The 23,129-nt window shown below is 45.9% G+C and overlaps 1 protein-coding gene across 1 annotated transcript in view; it reads right to left on the reverse strand.

Annotated features, from left to right (window-relative positions):
• Positions 1-2,366: 2,366 nt before the first annotated feature.
• Positions 2,367-23,129, reverse strand: part of LOC135905257 (uncharacterized) — a 40,443-nt gene continuing 19,680 nt past the window's right edge. The window contains exons 7-11 of the mRNA XM_070536447.1: positions 13,860-14,018; positions 6,281-6,532; positions 4,444-4,637; positions 3,306-3,416; positions 2,367-2,660 (exon numbers count right to left, since the gene is read on the reverse strand). Of these exons, the coding sequence (XP_070392548.1) occupies positions 2,487-2,660; positions 3,306-3,416; positions 4,444-4,637; positions 6,281-6,532; positions 13,860-14,018 (890 nt within the window). The 3' untranslated portion in view covers positions 2,367-2,486. The remainder of the gene's footprint in view (positions 2,661-3,305; positions 3,417-4,443; positions 4,638-6,280; positions 6,533-13,859; positions 14,019-23,129) is intronic.

Here is a 23,129-nt window from a genome sequence, read left to right on the forward strand (position 1 = left end):
ACCACCTGGGGTTCTTTAACGTGCACCTAAATCTAAGCTCACGGGTGTTTTCGCATTTCGCCCCCATCGAAATGCGGCCGCCGTGGCCGGGATTCGATCCCGCGACCTCGTGCTCAGCAGCCCAACACCATAGCCACTGAGCAACCACGGCGGGTACTCTGCCTCCCTATACCAGCTGAAACGGCTTAAAAGTTCAACGCATCAGTATGATTTAATTGTAGTATGAAACACAGCGAAAGGATAAATGTATATTTGGCGACATAATTTTTAGCAGACCTGATGTATGCCGTATAAAGCGTGAATTGACACCTTACAATCGAAATTTCCCTCCTGAGATGCGGTAGCTTGCCTTCTTAATACAAAATATTTATAAGATGCTGGCGCCTTTAAGCGACACCAGCTACAACTTTCCGGATATAATGAACACGTGCCAAAATTGAACGAACAAGACGGCATTGAACAAAATAATGGTCACAAGAACAAAAAAAAAGAGTCAGACTTGATAGTCAGGTGGTGTGAACGCGCTAAAGACAGCTTACAACACTCGCCACTTAAAAACAGACTGAAATCGAAAGTCCCATTCGCACAGTTCATCACAATTCGCAGTCACAGTCGAAGCCACAGTTTGCGCTACTTTGTCTTATATGTTGTTGTTGTTGTTGCCTCAAAGTATGGCTCGTACCCACGAGAGGGATTGGCCACACTGGATAGATTGAAACGAACACCTAACAACATACCAAAAGGTTAAAGGCGAACATTTAGGACGAATCATTTGCCAATAAACTGATAACACCAATTTTGAGAGTACCTATACATCAGTTAGACTGAAAAGTTAGATTGAAAAGCTCAAGAAAATAATAACAATTTAATGAAATATCCCACGGTCGGTAGCCTAGCAGTGTAACCTTCCGGATGCTTCAATAAACTTGTGCAGAGCACTAATCGTCGAACTGTGGCTTGTGCCTAATTGACAGGCACCAAAAGACAATGTTTGGCGTTGTAAGTGATAAACCTAGTTTTGTAGGTTGAAATATGAGGAACATATCTTGCGAAAGGAGAAGAAGCGGCGGCAAAAAAGAAATAAATGGTCAATAGTTTCTGGTTCATTACAAAAAGAGCAGAGGTTGGTTATGTATAGACCAGATCTATGAAGGTAACGATTTTTGCAATTTGAATTTCCTTTTCAACCAATTCACTGATATTCACCACCGCCTGACAATTCGTTTAGTGGCACTTGTCACGGTGTAGTGACGGTGACTAAAGCAACAAAACTGTAAATGTAGAAACTTGCGTTTTATTGGGCGAGCCTGTGCGTAGGTGAAAGAGCGCAGTCACGTAGTTTTATTTCATATTTCGCGGACTTTCTTTAAACGCCGAAAAAAAACGCCACGCAGCATATACGTTGCCGCAAAAAATTGGATCGGTCGTTTCTGAACTCCCTCTACAACGCAACGAAACACACTTAGCACTTAAGTGAATATTACGAATATTGCATAATTCATATAGGTAATTAACTAATTAAGCGGAATATAAAGAATACTTTAAGGAGTGTCACATGACCGCAAACCATTTGCCTTTGGTTTCGTTCAGCTGCGGTTAACCATATTCTTTTTTTATTCCTTGGCACAACTTACGTGAAACACCCTGTATGTATTTGTTTAATTACATACTGCCCTATATCGCAAATGGAAGTAACGAAAGTCTTTGTCATGAGAAACGACTACAACGTTCTACTGCTGAACAAACACACGGTCGTTGGTTCAATTCCTGACCTCAGTGACCGCATTTCTACTTGCGTACAGCATGAAATAGACACTCGTGTACTTATATTTGTGTGCAAGTTACTTAACCTCAAGAGCCCAAGGGTAATCTAAAGCTATGCACAAGGGCGTCTTTCGCAACGCAGATACAGTGCAGCTTTTTGGTCATTAAAGTTAGTCATTTGAGCACGAAAGAGACTCTTCGATGCAGGTGGAACGGCCGGTAACGTCTGAGAAAAAATACAGGGAACCTTAAAGCTATGTTTTTTTTTTCTTCTGAACATGTAGTTATAATATGTTAGCGTAGTTCATGTATAAGTTATGATTTACATAATTTGTATGGAGTTATCTTTGTAATTCTTAATAGTGTAATTTGTATAACGTTCTGTAAACATCACAAAACTCGCAGAAGCATTGAAAATTCTTTATCTGTTCTGAAGCTGCACGCTTTTTAGGATTTAGGAGATGCAAGAAATGCGGCAAAATAAAACTTTCCGTGAGCAGGATGAGGCGGCGGGTGTAGTGGCGGGAATATTGGAGGGAATATTGCGCATTGGGCACTGGTCAAAGAATCCAAAGCGATCAAAAATAACCAGTCAGCCAGTCAAATCACTCATATTCTTTAACAAACACCTGCATAAAACGCGACATCTATTCGCTATCACAGACGACAAAGCCAGGGGCCTGAAATATTCCCGAGGACGAGTATGATGCATCATCTGTTCGCTATTTCCCGTACCCGAAGCGATTGACGTATTCGAAGTAGTCGCTCGTGCTCGTCACGTCCATGTGCTGGCTCGAATAATCGAAGTCCTCGTGGGTGCCGCCAAACTCTGCCGGTATGCAGTCAGGTGGGAGCAGGCCGTGGAACGTACGTGGGTCGCAGCCTAGAAACCGGAACTGAAATAGCAGCAAAAAATGAAGAAAACGAGCTATCAGACGGCGTCATCAGCGTACTAGGTAATAGTGAAGTATTTTTTAAAATTCAACTTCCTTCCTCTCCCTCTTCCATGCTGCTATTGTGAGGTCGTTGGCAGTAGTGGTGTTGTGGAAAGGGAATGGTTATGTCACTACAAGTCATTGCGTTAGATAACGACTAGTAAGAAATGAAGGAGAAGAAAGAATTTTTTCAAATGGCATAATTATTGTTTAACAGCTGCTTCGCCGAGAAAAAAATACGAGGCAAGAATCCATTTTCTTTGGGCGTGTCATGAGAAATCCTTCTAGCAGTTGCGGAAAGAAGCACTGAGTTCTTTTGACACATACTTTTGCCTCTTACAAAGCGTGTGGAGTGGCTCCGGTTCCACATTTACGTTAGCATAGTTTTTCCGTTTGTTCCGATATTCTTTATTTTGCTAACTTTGACGGGGGCATGTCAGGGCTAGTGGCGTCCAGTGAAAAGCGGCAACATACGTTAAGCATCAAAATAAAATTTTGTTAACCACACTGTTGCTGCTCTTCATTCTAGGAAAACTACTATAGAGCAACAATTTTTGAGCTGATATAACTGATGATCGAATTGAGAGAACTCCTGCAGTACATTACCCGCCGCAAGAGCTTGGATTTCAGGAAAGGCTTGAGAGCAGCGAACAGAAGTTCGAAAATAGGAGGATTGTTGGTGACGTAAACGGCTTTGCGGCGTGCCGGATAACAATCCTGGAAAATAAGAAAGGAGGAAAAGATTACATGCCAACATTCACACAGTGATATAAGACCGTTTTCAAGAACCACCCGTCGTTACGTTTTTGGGTCTATCGCGTATGCCATGGCGGAATGCGAAAATTCTCGTGTATTGCGCTTTGGGGCTATACGTTAAACAATCCCGGGTGTTTAAAACGTATTCAGAGCCCTCCACTACACCTTGTAGCCTTCCCATGCTACACCCTATCAAATAATATTTGACTATACATATCCCAGAGACATTAAGCACTTGCGCATTTGTAAAGCATGTATTTCTATTTGTCGCATCTTGGTCCTGCCAGAAATCAGCAAATAAGGAACATGACATCGAACACCTCAAGGCCACGTGAGATGTCCAAATTGTTCGGTTTTATCATCAACAGCAAACGTCCAGAACCTGCAATGGTTATTTTCAGGGAAGATGACTGCGTGAGGTAGCATATTTAGAACAGTCAACGGACTGATCGAATAATGAGTTATATTTATTAGCCTATGAATGATAACTTCCGTAAGCCACGGTTATAAGCATTTTTTGCACTACAAATAGGAGCAGTGTTTTTTTTTTTTCATTTAGATCTCATATATGCACAAATTATTAAAAATCTGCATTTTACAATCCTTGCTTTGAAATGCGATCCGTGACATCGGCAGCTTTTGGGACTGCGCCTGAAGCATCCCACTGCATTCACTTGATGATGAATTTGGTGTTTTATGCCGCAAGACCCAAGCCACGTTCACGTACACATTCGCAAAAAAGAAAATGAACTGCCATTTTAATGCAATAATTTCTATAGGACTTCCGAACCCTAGCTGTTCCCCTGCCTCCCCCCGAATCGCACGTGGCCCGAAAAAGTCCCAAGTTCCTTATCCCTACGCAGCATGGTAGCTCTCGTAATTTTCCTCTCATCAGTTTTCATTCAAGATGTATACAAGACGGTGTCGCTTAAAAACGCTGCGTAGGCTCTTACGTCCCTCCATGTAGGCGGTGCACGTCTCTTCTCACCTGTACAATATGTGCCAACTTCCCGAGTAAGAATGGAGTGAAGTGGGCGAGGTGCGATATGCTCAGGCCCTTGAGGTCAAACACGCCCACGACACCCCGTATCTGAGTCTCCTCGTTCAGCAACGTCCACTCCGCCATAACAAGAGCCGCCCTGACCAGGTCGGTGACTGGGCAAATGCCAGTGTTCCAGGCCCCTGCAACCGAGCGGGAAGCGATTACGAGGACGGTAGCACAAGCCAACGACAATTTGTCCAGGAATGAGAAATAACGGGAGTTATCAGTCCCTTCCTTGTCCTCGTCTGTGTCTTGCGCTGCCTTCCTTACAATTAAAAATTACCAGTTGGTCCAGTAGTCAGTTCCACTAAAAGCGAACGCTTCGCGTAGGCGCACGGTGATGCGCAGTCGCCAGGAAAAGTGCACGGGACACGTGTTTCACGACACATGTGAATCGCTACTCTGTTAAGGCCTGGTGCTTCTACGTTAATAGACCACTGTGCGTAGGTCACCAGAAATACGACGGACAAAAGCTTTGAAATCAAGGCTATGTGACCGGGCAAAGCAGGAATAGGGCTTTCTGGCAGATACCGTGTCCTCTAAACTCTTAAAGTCGACTGTGAGTATCATATTGTTGACAGATTGCTCAAGTGCCAGCAAAGGCTCCAGGTAAAGAGCCGAATAATTAGAATTAAGAAAAAATTGAGTGGGAAAGACGCAGTCACAAGTAGAAAGTTAGCTCGGAATTAAAATTTCAATTGATTTCGATATAGGGAAAAAAAATCTGCAGTGTGTTGTGCTGTTATCTTGATGCTACATGTCTACAGGACCCACTTGGCCGCCGACTAGAACTTGTCTCTTTACTTGCCTATCGTCTGTGCGTATTGACAGCTCCGTCAGAAATGGGCTACTTGGTAACTCGCGACATTCGCAAGACCGCGAGTGTCCAGGGCTCGGGGGCTGAAGCCCCCGAGTTTCGGTTTCGCGCGCTCTTAGAACCGCAACTCGTCCTGCGTTAGTTCCGCGAGTAATCGAATTTTTCCAGGTCCGGAAGTGGATACGTCTTGTAGGGGAGCTCACTCCAGTTAACAAACTACGATGAGTCCACCGAAATTAAAACTTGGCAGGTAATAAATATACCTTTATTACTCATACTCCGCTTAGTAAATGGCGTGTAACGCTAGCTGGGGAGGCTAAAGAGACTTTCTGCAGTGACTGCATTCGCACCAACAAATAGTTCGGTGTTCTTGCTAGCAACTAGGTGAAGCTGTTCTTTATTTAGAATCAGTATTAAGTTAAAAAAGTAACCCTTAAATAAAGAACAGTGATCCGTGTATTTATACGGCTCCTAATACGTTCTTTCATAACAATTTTTTTGGTTTTATGTAATTTTTTTTTCAGTCCATCGCGGCAGCCTAACGTGCAGGCTCACGCGAGCAAACGCCATAAGCACACAGCGAAGCACAGACGGAACCCGCAGCACACGGAGTGATAAGTTTTGGTGGCGGAACTTCGTGCGTAGTTTCCATAGCGTTCCACGCTAAGTATGAAACGAAGTATAGTGCGTAATTACAAAGTATCACCCGTCAACCCATTGTTGCCACCGCTGACTGCTTGTTTCCGAAGGAAACGTCCTTTTAAATATTACTTAATATCTTCGTAGAAACACGCGGTACGTATTTCACTTTACACTTGCGTATGTTTGAAGAGAGTCAAACTACAGCCATCTCGCGGTTCGTCAACAAAAAATCATTACTCCTCCATTATTTTTGTACACGCACGCACAAACACACGCGCGTGTCATTGCTCGTTATTTTGTATTTGACGTAGCAAACAGCCTTACCGAGTTTCATCATCGCCACAGCCCTTCCCATGGGATCCCTGTGCTTGGAGATCTTGATGAGGTGGTTGTCTAGTATGACATTTTCGTAGCTTGCAGTGTACGGCGTGAGGGCCTTGAAAAATTCCGGCGAGTTCCGCCTCACGCGGAAATACTTCCGCATGGCATTGAAGGCAAGTTCCACTTTGTACTTCCGGCCCCGAAGATATTTAACCAAGAACTTCTCGTCCGTTGGCCAGACTAAGGAAGTGTCGGCTGAAAGTGGTGATAAGAGGTTTAGAGGTATTGAGTGGAAGCATTCATCAAAGCCGCGCGACAACTTCGAATGCCACAGGTTTTGCTCGATGTTCACACCCAACGTCTCGCAAAAATAAGTGCGAGAAGGAGTATTTTAAAAGTACGAGGAAGCATTTTTTTTAAGCATCTTGAATGTTGGCATCTTTCATTTGGCATTTCGCTCTCACACTGACACTCTTGCGCGCCGATAACCACAGCAGAGCATCGCAATCGCGAAGAGTTAAGGGGAAATGGGAGCAGGGTATTCAAGCGCTTAGGCGGGCTTCAGTTTCAGTTTCAGTTTGTTTGTTTATTCAGACATACATTGCCTGGGTTGAAAGGACTAAAAGGCAGATGAGCTCTGCCTGACTAAGGTCCCTCCACCCATGCATTTGCTCAGAAGCAGTGAGAAAAAAAAAAGGAAAAACAATGGCTTTGTACATTAAAGCGCCACAAAAAGATTTTCATGAACAGAGGTAATATCGTGATTAGGCATTTTAAATTGGGTAACGGAAACTCACAATAATGCAACAGCAACAAACCCATAAGAAGCACAAACGCGTACATAAATGGCAACATATTAAAAAGTACAAAGTTTGTGCAAGCGTTATACAAAATGTAACATAATTCCATACAATGTATAACTATTAGAAAACGCAGCAGAACACAGAGGTTATAGAACAATAAAAAGGTTTTTTTTTTTTAACTCAAGAACTTATTTAGGACAGAGCACCAGACAGTAAGTAAATTGTAACATTTTTCTTTAAGCTGTGGATAGAAGTACAGTTTTCAATAAGTTCGTGGATATGACTATTGTTGCGGAGAAAGTTAGGTATAAGGTAGAGCAATGTTTGATTACCGTAAATGGTTCTGAATAACGGTATTCTAAATCGCTCGTGTCGGAGATCATAGGGAACATTAGTAGGGTAGCACTGAGCCATATAACTAGTCAATTGATTTCCAATTTCCTTGCGAATATACAAGGCGAGCTTCAGATTAAAAAGTTGGTTAACAGTAAGCAATTTAAGCTTGATAAAATATGGCGCAGTGTGTTCAGTTGGTTCCAGATTTTCTATGCAGCGAACAGCTCTCTTTTGTATAATTTTTAACCTTTCAAGGTTCGTTCCTGAAGTCGTACCCCATATTAAGAGACAGTAATTGAGATGGGAATGAACTAGTGAATAATATAACTGGAGCTTTAGCCAGTTTGGTACTAGAGACCTAAGTTTATATAAGACAGAAATTGATCTAGACATACTGGCATGTACTTTGTTGATTTGCGGTGTCCAACTGAGATTTTCATGAAAAAGTACACCTAAGAATTTAAACAACGGGACACGCTCGATGTCATTATTTTTAAATCTAACAGAAATGGTGTAATCTTCGCGTTTATTTCTGCCTTTGAATAAAATATATTTACTTTTACTAACATTTAATTCTAGCTGGTTACACTCAAGCCAGTAAGAAAGCGATACCAACCATTCGTTCGCCGCGATTTCTAAATCTCTTACACGGCTTCCAGAGAAAAACAAGCTGGTGTCATCCGCATACAGAACTATAGAGGAAGATTGTGGTACCGGCACGATATCATTTATGTAGATAGTAAAAAAGAGTGGACCGAGTATAGAACCTTGTGGTACACCGAATTTCAAAGGCTGTAGCTGAGATTTATACCCGTGGAGAAACGTATACTGTAGCCTGTCTGTTAAGTAACTGCGCACTAATTGTAGAGCTACCCCTCGAATGCCGTAGTGTGGTAATTTTTCAAACAGTATATTATGCTTGACCGAGTCAAATGCTTTTCGGAAGTCTAAAAAAATTCCTAGGGTGAACACCTTGCTATCAATATTCTTTGCTAATTTTTCTTTGATACTAAGTAAAGCTGTTTCAGTAGATTTTTTCTCGCGAAAGCCGAATTGTTCCTTGATAAGCAATTCATGTTCATCAAGAAACTTGGTTATTCTTGTTTTTATTATGTGCTCTAAAACCTTTGAGAATAAAGGTAACACCGAAATCGGTCGATAATTGTTAAGATTATTCAAAGGACCACCTTTGTGCAAGACCGCAACTCTAGCTATTTTCATATTAACTGGAAAAATGCCTGTTGATAATGCTCTGTTGCAAATATGCTGCAAAGGTGCTGATAAAAGGTTAGCAACGAAAATAATTGGAGTAGCTTTAATGTCGTCATTACCGGCAGCAGTATTTTTATTTAGCTTCTTAAGAAAAGAGTTTATCTCTAATTCACTGCAAGGAATTAGAGATAACTTAGTTTAACTCTAATTAGTTAATTAGAGATAATTAGTTTAACTCTAATTCACTGCAAGGCTACGCACCCGGTGATTCGAAGGCCACCCGGTCCGGGAACTTTCCTAGCGCCTCGAATGTACAAGGGCAGTGATGCCCTCTGCGGACGCCGTCGTAAGACGCAAGTTGACTCACAGCAGCACTGGAGGGCACTGATGTCGGCGCGGGCGTTTAAAGAGATTCGAAAGAACCCAACTTTCCTTCTCGTCTCTGCGGCATAAAGGGGCAAAGCCTTTCTCGACGCTGTCCGATTAATGTCCGCGCATAACTGTCCCTTCTTATTCAGGGTGTTTCAAAAATAAAAGGTATAATTACTGAACTTGTGCTACCCAGAGAAAGCCGAGGTTTCCCGGCCACGGCGGCCGCATTTCGATGGGGGCGAAAACACCCGTGTACTTAGATTTAGGTGCACGTTAAAGAACCCCAGGTGGTCGAAATTTCCGGAGTCCCCCACTACGGCGTGCCTCATAATCAGAAAGCCGAGGTTGACGGTGGCCATGATTATGCTACAAGAAAGTCAAAAGCCTACATCGCATCACAGGAAACCATCGTAGATACGGCCACTGGTTGGCTGTAAAACAAATGAGGTGCCTCTTGCTATCTTAGCTCGATTGGCCGTGTTCAACAAAAACTTCATTCCTCGATCCTGAGAACCGGGTGATGAATTTGGAAGGAACGACGATTCTCGAAGTACTATGACTGCTGTGGCAAGAGAGAGAGAGAGAAAAAAGAATGCATAGAAAGGCAGGGAGGTTAACCAGAGGCAGTTCCGGTTGGCTACCCTGCACAGACGGAAGGGTGAAGGGGGATAAAAAGAGAAAGAGAGTGGACAGGGGAGATAGAAAGAAATGCAATGCAAAAGAATAGACAGTTGGGCGAGTTGGTACGGTAACATGGTCTTGGCTTGTAGCGCGAAGTGAACACGGACACAGAAAGGAGCAGACAGGACGAGCGCTACAGGCCTCGTCCTGTCTCCTCCTTTCTGTGCCCGTGTTCACTTCGCACTACAAGCCAAGAAAGAAACACACACGAGCACGACCAAACCGCGTACACTACAGAGTGGTAGGGGGCGGCTTTCTTACAGTCTATCGTGAAGCCCCGCATGCCGCAGGAACCTTAATAACGCGGTTAAGGCCTTTAGCGTGGGTGTTCTGAGGGAGTACTGGCCTAAAGCTTTGAATTCTGATAGTGGACGATTGTCCAACTGGGCCAGTACTCTGCACAGTACTTGTCTCCGCGCACTACATCGCGGGCCGGCACAGATAATATGTGCGAGAGTCTCATCGATGTTGCATGTGGCGCACGTGAGGCTGTTGTGCATTCCAATAAGGAAAGCATACGAGTTTGTAAATGCAACGCCTAGTCACAGACGGTACAGCATGACATGTTCACGTCGTGGTAACCCAGGCGGTAGATGCATCCGTATGTCCGGAGACAACTAACGCAAACGACACAGGGTAAATGCGTTCGAGTCCCACAGAGGCAAAGTGCATTCACGGGACATCAGTCGCAGCCCAGCCGGAGCGTCTGTTCGCGAAAGCGGAATCAAGGCACGTTGACAACTTTCATGTGCAGATCGGGCGGCTTCGTCGGCTTGGTCATTCCCGCTGATCTTGCAATGTCCTGGAAGCCATTGAAAGATTTTGTTGTTTCCCTTGTCATGGCTGCGATGATACATGTGTCGAATTTCTGAGGCCAGTTGTTCGTTGGGTCCGTGGCGCATTGAGCTTTGTATGCACTGAAGGGCTGCCTTGGAGTCACTAAAGAGTGTCCATTGTTCCGGTGGTTCCTGATTAATGAAATCAAGTGCAGCACGCAGTGCCGCAAGTTCAGCGCCCGTTGATGTGGTCACACATGAAGTTCTTAATTTGATTTCTTTGAATTTTGCCGGGATGATGACTGCAGCAGCTGAGCTGTCGAGTTTTACCGAACCATTTGTGTAGACATGTTGCCGGAATCTGCATTCGTTGTGAATGTGTTCCAAAGTTGCTTGTTTCAAAGCTTGCAACGGCGCTCCAGCTTTCTTTCTGTTCCTTGAATTGTCAATTGCACTTGCGGCTGGTGCAGACCCCACAATGGATTTGATAATCGCGTAGCAGGCGTAAAATCTGATGGCAAGTAGGACTGATTTTTTACAACACTTTTGGCAAAGTTTGAATGTAGCCTTTTTGCTGGCAAGCAAGCAAGATGGTGTGAGGGAATCCGAGACAGGTGTCGGATATGGGCTCTCAGGACATCTGTGTCTATATAGACTGTCAAAAGAGTTTCTCCGGCAATGGCCCCTTTCGCAATGGCTATAATAATGGTCACTGAGCGTATAACGTCGGAGCGCGCCATTGTTGTCCTAGGATCAGGTACGACTTCGACTCATTTTTTTTTTCATTGATTTCTACCGTAGAAATGGTACGTATGTTACCACGCAAAGATGATTCGTAATTCTATATTGATTTTTATAGTACTCTCAACAGGCTACTCGACGTGCCGGCTAGAGGGAAAGTAAATTCCATTTCAAGAAAATCAGGAAGGTCAGCCTGAAGTAACATATGCTTCGGGCCTGCAACTCTGCTCAGTAATTGCAAGCGGAAGAGGAGAAAAAGTGGGCTAGGAATAATGAAGATGAGGACAAGCACACTTATGATGAGCTTGACGGCTCAATTCGCTCATATAATGTGCGGCAGCGGCTTTTCATCACTCAATGGCTTGTTGCATTTGGCGCTAAAGAAGAGGCTAAGGCATGCCGCTTAGCAGAGTGGAATAGGTCGGCTGGTCCAATCTTCTGGAGCATATCGTTCAGTGCACTTCATGCAACTCTTTCCGGTCGGTGCATTACACTATGGAGCACCTTAGGACACCGATACAGCTGCACGTACAAGAGAGGGCGTAGCTGCAAATTGGCACCCTTCGGAAATCCAGCTCAAATTAGCGCTGCGTCAATGATAAAACATAATCCCCAAGCAAGGGCCGAAATTTCGTATGAAAATCCGAGCCTAACGAAACAATATCTGCCTTATGGGATGAAAATAATTAGTGTCCATACCTTAATGATCACCAGTATACACGACACTCTGCGTTAAGCAACAGAAAGGAAGAAAAACAGTGCTAGGCAATCGCAGCGAATGTTTACGTATGACGGCAGCTGCGCAAAAAAGCGGGCACACCGTACCGGGCTGCTTAAAATAGCCATTGGATAAAGTTTCACAGAGGCTAGAATGTAGATCAAGCTAGCATACTTTTAAAATAAAATATAAAACGCGTAGAAGTTGGAGACGTAAAAACCGAGCCAATTACGTGCAATCGTGCCAAAGCCCGACTTCAAGAAAACGTAGCTCCACTCTGTTTACAGTGAGCCGTCAACTCTACCATGTATACACTTGTAATATGCAATTTATAGCCTTTCTTGTGGCGCTTACAGCAATGCTAGAACTTATTGAATGAGAGAGAGGGGGCAAGGAGGAAAAAGGGGCAGGAGGTCATGGGGATCTTTCACGAGTTCTGGAGAGGTTTGCCTGACTGTATGCCTAGGATGCTACTCCAGATGGGCACAACGAAATATGAACTGCTGTGCGCAACGAATGTACACCTACACAGGCACACCTTTATACCCAACAAACTAAAGTATATGCTTGAGAACAGAGTATCTCCCGTGTACTTAGATTTAGGTGCACGTTAAAGAACCCCAGGTGGTCGAAATATCCGGTGTCCTCCACTACGGCGTGCCTCATAATCAGAAAGTGATTTTGGCACGTAAAACCCCATAATTTATTTTAGAACAGTGCATCTAAGAAAAGCTAAAGGATGCCTCCATTTAAAATAAATTCTTGGGTTTTACGTACCAAAACCACGATTCGCGGCGTCTTTAAACCACGGCGTCTTTAACGTGCGCCCAATGCACGGGACACGGGTGTTTTCGCTCTCATCGAAATGCGGCCGCCACGGCCGGGATTTGATCCCGCGACCTCGTGCTTAGCAGCGCAACACCATAGCCGCTAAGCCACCACGGCAGGTGTGCCTCCGTTTCACGAGATTCAGAACGACAGAAAGCTGAGCTAGTTGGTAAGGATTCATTGTGCAAACTAGAAGTGAGGCGTGCAGACAGGACACAAGAGTAGAGAAGTGGACAACACGAACGCCGACTATCAACTGAAGGGAGCACTGAGGCGAAAAATGAAAGAAGACACAAAACTCATCTGCGCATGCTCAGGAATGGAACGCCACGTGTCAATCGGGTACACGTGCTGGTCTACGTGAGAGATAGCTGTTAAGGCACTTAATCTCTTCCTTATGTAAAGTAATCGAAGGCTGACTCACGCACGCACTTCCACCATTATATATATACCATGCCTCTACCATAAGACGCGTATCTTCATTCTTATGCCTGTACAGTATCGCGCATTCATCTAACTTTGGCTTGCAGTTACAATCTCGGCAATGTAGCGAAAGATTAGAAGGCGATCCACCGGTTAACGACCTTTTATGCTCCATAAGCCTCTGATTGATACACCGTCCCGTTTGCCCTACGTAGAACTGGCCACAGCTAAGGGGAATTTGATATACCACACCCATACGACATTCTGTAAAACTGTAAAACGACATTCTGTAAAACCCGGGCAGCGTTAGTGCATAGTGCAAGTACGTGTTGCAGTTCAAGGGATGACTGTCCTTGATAAGTGTTTACTGCTGACCTTAAGGCTGTTCTATCAGTTGTTAATAGCCTGTAAGCGCAGACTGGGCGGAGTATATATCTGCGTGCGGTTGCACGCAGGGCAAAGTAAGTAGCGATCTCATCTGTTTCATTCTACAAAAGAACTCCCACACAGCCACTATGGGCCGTGGAATGAAACGGCAACGATGACAACTAGAATTGCAACAACGAAAGCAACAACGAACGCGAAAACAACAAAAGGAACTCGCTGTTTCTTCTCAACACGAAGTGAAATGGAAGAGTGCAAACATGGCCGACATTTTCGAGAGCATACGTCACTGACCGTCTGTGACTCACCGTCGATAAGCTGTCGCAGCTGCGACAGGCATCGTTCTCTGGTTTCCGCCGTCTCTCCCAGCTCGGTTCGGGCGACATTCTCGAGGTCCGGCAGCGTCGTATCAGCGGCCGCATCTGTTGTCATCGCCTGCGAGCAGCTCACCGTGCGTCTCACTGGAGCTGCATTGTGACAGTATTGCAACAGCCCTCCACTCACGATTCGTGAAAACAAAAACAAAAAAGAAAAGCGACGTCGTAGACGATAATGTTCGGCAACAGCTGACTCCGCCCTGCTTTCATCCTCCCATCTCTTTGGCTTTAACGGTCTCTCTCTTTATTCTTTCCTTTTTTTCTTGTATTTCTTGCTTGAGCACCGCTGATTATCTCCCGGGCCTTCCTTTACAGTTGCTGCTCGGCCAGGGGACATTGGCCCCAGCCGGCTAGTGTCAACGTTGATTAAGCGCCGGGAGAGACGCGGTTTTGACCCCTTCGCACCTGGCGTTTGTCAAGCTTTTCATTTGTTTTGCAGTACCTGCACTTACGCAAAGGGGAAAGGGTCTCTCTCGCTCGGTAGGCAGCATGGTAATGCCGGGAACTGGGGGCTTTAGGTTGATATCTTTCTTGAAGAGCTTAGACATCTGATGTAGGAACCTAGACACTAAACGTTTTTACATCTTTAAGAGAGTTAAACGTCTTTTCCCAAATTTACACCCTTCATTACGGCTGTTTTACACTCATCTGACTTAAAACACCTTATAGTAAGAGTGTCGCGAAAATCGAAACACAATAAAGAATTAACAGCTTACACGAAAGGTGTTCGTACGCCTATACTAGCAACGTTAATAATATAATAATAATATTTGGGGTTTTACGTGCCAAAACCACTTTCTGATTATGAGGCACGCCGTAGTGGAGGACTCCGGAAATTTTGACCACCTGGGGTTCTTTAACGTGCACCTAAATCTAAGCACACGGGTGTTTTCGCATTTCGCCCCCATCGAAATGCGGCCGCCGTGGCCGGGATTTGATCCCGCGACCTCGTGCTGTCAGGATTGGGGGCTCAATCCCTTCGTCCGTGGTCCTTTGCCAAGATTGGAGTACGGCATGAATTCGAAGGTAGCTGGCCCATGCCGTCGTCCAACTTATTTACGCTGAGATCGTTGATGAAGTGAAGAACTGCTTCTCATCGAGAACGAGGAAAAAGGGGTTTATTTACAGAAATTAACTCAGTCTAACATGACTGCTTGAGAAAAATAGTATTAGTCCAACAGGACTGCATGAGAGAAGTGAACCAGTCTAACAGGACTGCTCAAGAGAAGTGCGTCCAACAATCGCACAACCACAGTTTTTATACACTCGATCCGCTGGTCCTACGACGCGGCGGCTGTTCGTTTACACATCACCAACTCGCAGCTGCTCTGAAGACCAGTTTACAGACACAAAGGCACACACATTCCGAAGCCCAAGCGACGGCGTTGAAGGTGGTGCCGTTCCGGAAAATCGACGCCGCTCGAGGGTCGCTCGTTGTTTTGCAACATGCTGAACCGTGAGAGCGCAAAAATAAGACGTTCCCGCGGTAGCTTCTTCAGGCGTGTCAGATCAGCGCCGCGTTGAGGAACTCTGGAATCATTGTCCACACACCAAACTCGTCTTGTCACAATGTCGAAGCGGGCTGGAGGAAGGCGGCGGATTCCAGCGCAAAGGTCGCTTCTTTGAACGCCTCGCAGCTGCAGCGGCGGAGAGCGGGAGGTGCGCGTCTTGCACCCCTTGTCGTAATCGGGTGGCAAGGTGACAATCTTGTTGTGCAACCCGCCGTTCTTTACAGCGCCTCCATGGCCCCAAAAGTCTCGACTGTCTAGCGCTGACAACCGCTAGGCAGGAAGAGAACGGCTGCTGGTCAGGGGGGGATTGATGTCTTGGCTCGCAGCGACCACTTGTGCATTGATGTCACCGCCCCAAAACATCCAACAAGGACAGGCAACTGCAAAATGAACCCCACAACACGGCTCTGCGCCGAGATGACGTGCATTGGCTCTCACTTTAGACTCGCTAGGCTTCAAAAAAAAAAAACAACAACAACATAAGTGCAGAAACAAAAAAAAATGCTGCATTTCACTATGCCAATTTCTGAAGCAAATTCCTGCTGACAAATTCAGCAATCATGGAGGGAATCCTGCTAAATGAGAGGGGATCTTCTTCGCTTAATAAAATTAACACTAGTAACCCTAAAATTTAGGCGGGACCCTCAAACGCAGAATTCAAATTAGCCTGCTCAAACCATCCGCATTGCTATGCAACTTTCCCTTCTTATATCTAACGGAGAAGTTGTACTCTTGGAGAGTGAGGCTCCATCGGAGCAAGCGGCCGTTTTTGTGTGACATTTGATTGAGCCACGTCAGAGGACAGTGGTCGGTCTCGAAGATGAACTTCGCTCCGTACAAGTAACACGACAACTTCTGGGCGGCCCAAACCAAACAAGCGCATTCCTTCTCTGAAGCGCTGTAGGCTTCCTCTCTTACATTTAGTTTACGGCTGGCGTAGAGGATAGGATGCTCCTCGTTATCGTCGCCGACTTGACTAAGTACCACGCCCATACCTCTGTCGCTTGCGTCGCATTGAACTATGAATTCCTTTGTGTAGTCTGGCGCGCGAAGCACAGGGCGAGAAACCAATAGCGTTTTCAAACTTTGGAAAGCGTTCTCTTTGTCCTTATCCCAGTGTACGTTACTCGGTGCTCCCTTTCGGAGGGCGTCTGTTAATGGACTTGCAAATTGCGAGTAATTCGGAATGTACCGTTGATAGTACCCCACAAGTCCCAAAAATGAACGAACGTCCGTTTTCGTGCGCGGCTGAGAAAAATCTCCAATCGTAGCTATTTTCAGCTCAGCCGGCCGTCTCATGCCCTGACCAACAACATGGCCCAGATAAGTAACCTGCGAACATCCAAACCTACACTTTTCCGCTTTCATCGTTAAGCCGGCTTCCCTCAACCGTGAGAACACCTGTTTGAGGTGCGATACGTGTTGTTCCCAGCTGTCCGAAAAAATGGCTACATCATCAAGATAAGGTAAGGCGAACTCCTGCAAGTCTTTTAGGACAATATCCATTAACTTAGAGAAGCTAAACGGCGCGTTCTTCAGCCCGAAGCTGAGGGCGAGAGGGCGAAAAGTGCCTACAGGCGAGATGAATGCAGCATAGCGGCTGGCACTTTCTGAAAGGGGAACTTGCCAGTACCCCCGCACGAGATCTATAGTTGAAATGTATTTAGCAGCGCTAACTCTTTCAATTCGTTCCTCAATGTTGGGTATCGGGTACAGCTGATCCCTAGTGATCGCATTTAACTTCCTGTAGTCAACACACGGACGAGGGTCCTTGTTAGGGGTTTCTACGAGTATTAGCGGTGACGTGTAGTCACTCTCAGCGGGCTCAATAACTCCCAACTCTAGCATGCGCTGTATCTCTGCCTCCATAATCTCTCTCTGTCTTGGAGACAACCTGTAAGGTTTTGATCTTACTGGTTCGGTAGAGGTCAGCTCAATTTCATGCGTTATCAGTTCGGTTCTACCCGGCCGATCGCTGAATCTGTCGAGATATTCCCCTAACACCCCTTTTAGCTCATCTAGCTGCTCGGGTCTTAGAGCATGAGAGCTTACCGAGTGTTCCACTACTTCTTCTAGGCCGATTTCAGAGTTGGAGGTTGCCCTATACTCCTTAAACTTGGTACCAATGCCATCCGGCTCTTTGACAGTATAGTTAACGACTCCGCTCCGCTCTACATACGGCTTCATCAAATTACAGTGATATATCCTCACTTCCTTCCTGCGACCGGGCATTCTCAAAGCATAGTTAGTTTCTGAAAGTTTGTGCAACACTTTAACGGGCCCGTCCCAGTGAACTTCAAGCTTGTTCTTTCTTGAAGGTTTGAGGATCATTACCTGGTCTCCGGCGTTAAACGTACGAAGCCTCGCATTCCTGTCGTAATAGAATTTGGCGTTCTTTTGAGCTAGTGCCATGTTCTTTCCGACTAGTTCTTGGGTTGCGCTTAGCCGTTCCAGTAAATTCAGCACGTATTCAACCACGGTTGGACTCTCCCCTCTTTCCTCCCACATCTCTCTTAACATTCTCAGTGGAGAACGGAGTGTCCTCCCATACACTAGTTCTGCTGGAGAGAACCCTGTCGCTTCATGTGGAACCGTTCGCAAAGCAAACAAAGTTGCCGGCAGACAGTTCTCCCAGTCCTCCTTGTGCTCGTAACAGAGCGCACGCAAAACTCGCTTAAGCACCGAATGCCACCTCTCTACACTGTTTGACTGAGGGTGATAGACAGAACTGTGTATTAACTTTACCCCGCACTTTTGCAAGAATGTGGAAGTCAGTGCGCTCGTGAATACTGACCCTTGATCTGCCTGAATTTCGGCTGGAAACCCAACTCGTGCAAACACTGTCAAAAGCGCGTCTACTACTTCAGTGGAGCTGAGCTCTTTCAAAGGGATTGCTTCTGGAAACTTGGTAGCCGGACACAGCATGGTAAACAAGTACCTGTAGCCTGATTTTGTTTTTGGAAGAGGCCCTACCGTGTCTATTACAAGCCGTCTGAAAGGCTCTGTTATTAAGGGCACTACCTTCAGTGGAGCTTTCCAAGTCTCTCCTGGTTTACCAGAACGCTGGCAGGCGTCGCATGATCTTACAAAGTTTTCTACATCTTTGAAACAGCCAGGCCAGTAGTATTCCATAAGCAATCTTTCCTTTGATTTGTTTATGCCTAGGTGGCCGGACCACCCATTTCCATGACAAAGACTCAAAAGGTCCTCCCTATACTTAGTAGGTATGACTAACTGATCTAAAATCCTACCCTTTCGATCTCTGTAATGCCGATACAACAATCCTCCTTTCTCATGTATCGTTACGTTGCGCCTAGCAATGCCTTCTTTAGCTGTGTCCCGTAATTTAGCTAAGCTCTCATCATTCTTTTGCTCAGCTGCCAGTGACTCTCTATCCACGCGTAAGAGTTGATCAAAGTTCTTTGAGGCCGGTGATAATAACGACCCTGTCTCGCTTGGGAGCGCGTCTGCATGCTCTTCCTGCAGGCTAGAACTCTGACACTCTAGTGCTACGCTCTCATTGAGCTGGTCAACTGGCAGGCTCTCCTCAACTGTTCTTTTGTCCCTCGGGCCTAGCTCGGATTCGGGGATTGAAGCTATCCCCTTTTCTGCTTCAGCTGGTGGAGCTTGAGCATTTTCAGCCGAAAGCGCCGAGATCTTACGAGCTTGGCCTCTGGTCAATGCCTGTACTATGCCCTCTCCCAGTTTGAGCCCTCTGTCACGCAGTAACTGATTCGAACGATTCGAAAAGATGTAGGGATACTGCAGTGACAAAAATTTGGAAACTGCAGCCTCAGTCTCTAGCTCCCCGAATGGTCCACTGATTTTGACTTTGGCCATGGGCAGACATACGCTGTGTTCTTCTACAACCTGTTTTATCCATGCTACTTCTCCGGTGAAGTCCTCTACCATCACGTAAGACGGATGGACAATGTCCAGCGTGGCGGCACTGTCTCTTAGCACTCGGCATGGTTTTCCATTAACTTGCAGGTCGTGGAGATATGGACTTAAAAGTTCCATATTCTCATCCTTTTCCTCCACGTAGGAAAAAACTACGCTAGGCTTCTCGCAGTTTACAGCTATATGTCCCAGTTTGTGGCATTTGTAACAGCGAATTGGTCTAACAGATTCGAATTTTCTTTTCTGTTCTTTTTGTGTGGTTTCTCCGTTAAGTTTCTCCTCGCTCTTTTCTGCGGGCTTTTCCGCCATGTCTACAGGCTCGGATCGTCTAGTTTGCGCACCCTTTTTGAACGGAAATGGCTTCCGCGGTCCATTTCGACCGTCCCAGTTTCCCTCCTCGGCGTTCAACTTTCTACGGGTTGCGTACTCTTCGGCTAATTCAGCCGCCCTTTCCACAGTGTTTACATTACCTCTATCTTGCACCCACAGTTTCACAGCTTGGGGGATGGTTTTGTAAAACTGCTCTAGACACATGCATTCAATGATCATGTCTCTGCTGTCGTACGCTTCCGCGCTTTTAAGCCACTCGACTAGGTTGGCCTTTAAGCTATATGCAAACTCCGGATAGCCCTCGCTATCTTTCTTGCCTGTGCTCCTAAACCTTTGCCGAAAAGCTTCGGCTGAAAGGCGGTATTTCTTCAGGAGACTAGCCTTAACTTTTGCATAATCATATGCATCCTGCACACTCAATCTGGCGATTACTTCCGCCGCCTCACACGGCAACATAGACAGCAACCGCTGTGGCCATGTACTCGGGCCGAAGTTCATCTTTTCGCAAGTCCTTTCAAAATTGCTTAGGAACAATCCTATGTCGGTCCCGACCTCAAATGGCTTTAATAGCCTGTCCATGCGGTACGATTCTGCCTCACTTGATCGTCCCAGAGCGCCTTCACTTCCTTGAGACATCTCCAAACGTTTGCTTTCAAGTTCCAGTTGCATTTTTCTTAACTCGCGATCTTTATCGCGTTCCTCCCTTTCTTTATCGCGTTCCTCTCTCTCTCGTTTTTCTCTTTCTTTTTCCCGTTTCTCTCTCTTTTTGAGAAGTTCCAATCCCATTTCAATATCTTGCTCACTGGCCTGATTGGAAATTAGCTCCAATAATTCCGATTTGAGCATTTCCTTGCGTACATCTAGGCCCAGTTCCTCACCAACAATCAACAACTCGTCTCTCAGCAGTGTCCTTAACTCCATGACTGCTGCTTTACTGCCTTGATTCTGCTCTCTAAATCTAGCTAGGAAAACACAACCTAGCTAACACACAACAATCTAGCTTCCCTACTGTTCTAAACAGAACAACCACAAAATGGAGCCTAGAGAGTCAAAGCAAAAACCAAGCACTCACCACAGATACAGCACCATGTCGCAAAGTCCATCCCACCGCTGCCACCAGTTGTCAGGATTGGGGGCTCAATCCCTTCGTCCGTGGTCCTTTGCCAAGATTGGAGTACGGCATGAATTCGAAGGTAGCTGGCCCATGCCGTCGTCCAACTTATTTACGCTGAGATCGTTGATGAAGTGAAGAACTGCTTCTCATCGAGAACGATGAAAAAGGGGTTTATTTACAGAAATTAACTCAGTCTAACATGACTGCTTGAGAAAAATAGTATTAGTCCAACAGGACTGCATGAGAGAAGTGAACCAGTCTAACAGGACTGCTCAAGAGAAGTGCGTCCAACAATCGCACAACCACAGTTTTTATACACTCGATCCGCTGGTCCTACGACGCGGCGGCTGTTCGTTTACACATCACCAACTCGCAGCTGCTCTGAAGACCAGTTTACAGACACAAAGGCACACACATTCCGAAGCCCAAGCGACGGCGTTGAAGGTGGTGCCGTTCCGGAAAATCGACGCCGCTCGAGGGTCGCTCGTTGTTTTGCAACATGCTGAACCGTGAGAGCGCAAAAATAAGACGTTCCCGCGGTAGCTTCTTCAGGCGTGTCAGATCAGCGCCGCGTTGAGGAACTCTGGAATCATTGTCCACACACCAAACTCGTCTTGTCACAATGTCGAAGCGGGCTGGAGGAAGGCGGCGGATTCCAGCGCAAAGGTCGCTTCTTTGAACGCCTCGCAGCTGCAGCGGCGGAGAGCGGGAGGTGCGCGTCTTGCACCCCTTGTCGTAATCGGGTGGCAAGGTGACAATCTTGTTGTGCAACCCGCCGTTCTTTACAGTGCTCAGCAGCCAAACACCATAGCCACTGAGCAACCACGGCGGGTACTAGCAACGTTCGCTGCCGTTGGAAACTGTCTTAGCAACTGTAAGGATGTTAGGTTCCAAGCGTAACGAACGCATTTTGTGCGAAGCAAGATGTGGCCTTATGCAAGGTTTTCCATGAAATGAAGCAGTAGGTGTTGCTGGATAACTTATACATACATATATATACCAAGATTTGAACAGCGTGTAACGTGGCTCCCGTGTGGCGTAGTAGATAGGTTGCCTGGCTTTCACGTCAAGTTCCTGGGGTCCAATCCACCTTCATGCATTTCATCCGTAACCTAGGTTCGGAGGAGTGGCTTGTCCTTTTATTCTGTTTACGTAGTAATGCCAATAAGCATCTCGTAAACAGTGGTAACTGTATAAAAGAGATTTAATTTCGCTTCCACTTCAGCCAGAGACGACACCCTTATAACATATATAACACCCTTATAAGGGCGTTAACCAACTAACGGTGCGTGTATTAACGCCGTGAGGGTTCTCGTCTGGCAACAGGCTGATTTTACACCCTCAACAGTGCTAAATAATGCTCCTTGTCTTATTGTCAGTGATTTCTAACAAAGCGTAAGTATTCGCAGCACGGTGTATTTGTATAAAGTGTTAAAAGGTACAGTCGCGGACAGAATATTACGGACCATGAAATCTAAGAAAAAGCTGAATATCTCCGCAACCTCACAACGCAATCTGGTATTTGCATTTTGTACCTCGACTAGAATACGCTAACAACGTTGTCGTGGGCAGTCTTACTGATTACTGCTACAGGCTGCTCGGGAATTGAATGTTTTCGGAGATCCTGTGGTCCATTTTATTCTGTCCGCGACTGTACCATCTACGGGTGGCTTTATTCGTAAGGGGAGTAGGTTCTCATTCACTGCTCGCCGCTTTGTGTTGCCCTTCTTAAAATTTTAGCTTACCTAATTGCACTTTTTGACTAAACAGCAACTAACAGTGTATTGTGTTACGAATAAGAAGCTTGTTGCGGCTCGAGGTGGCGTTAGGGCAAGGAATCTACCAAGCACATCAACGAATGCATCCAATAGTAGGAATGAAGGAATAAAGGCGTAATTGACAAAAGCTAAATGGTTCCAGTTACGGAAGCCCTCTCCATGGAGGAGCATGTTGAACGTCCGAGTTCACATCAGGACACGCCGGTCCCACTGCACGAAAAGTCTGCTCTTTTAATACCGTCGTTTTCCCTAGGCGACTCGGCTAGGGAATTTGATCACTGCATCGCAGATAATCACACTCGTCGAATCGGTTTTGATACAACGCCCATGCTGTCGCAACGCTCCGCAGCATCCCTCTCCCCCAAGCCGCCGCACACCCGAAGCATGGAAGAGGGGTCGTGATAGCAACCTGGGAACACACTGTCAGCGCCTTTCTTGGGTAGCATTTGACGTTGGCCCTTTTCATCATTAGTTCAGGCTATCAGGTAGTGTGGCGGGGGTGCCTTTTGTGGACCCGTCAGCAGTCGGTGTCAACGCTGCGTTGACTTCCTGGTCTCGGCAGGCGCTT

Source organism: Dermacentor albipictus, chromosome 3, assembly GCF_038994185.2.
Source record: "Dermacentor albipictus isolate Rhodes 1998 colony chromosome 3, USDA_Dalb.pri_finalv2, whole genome shotgun sequence".
Taxonomy (NCBI): domain Eukaryota; kingdom Metazoa; phylum Arthropoda; class Arachnida; order Ixodida; family Ixodidae; genus Dermacentor; species Dermacentor albipictus.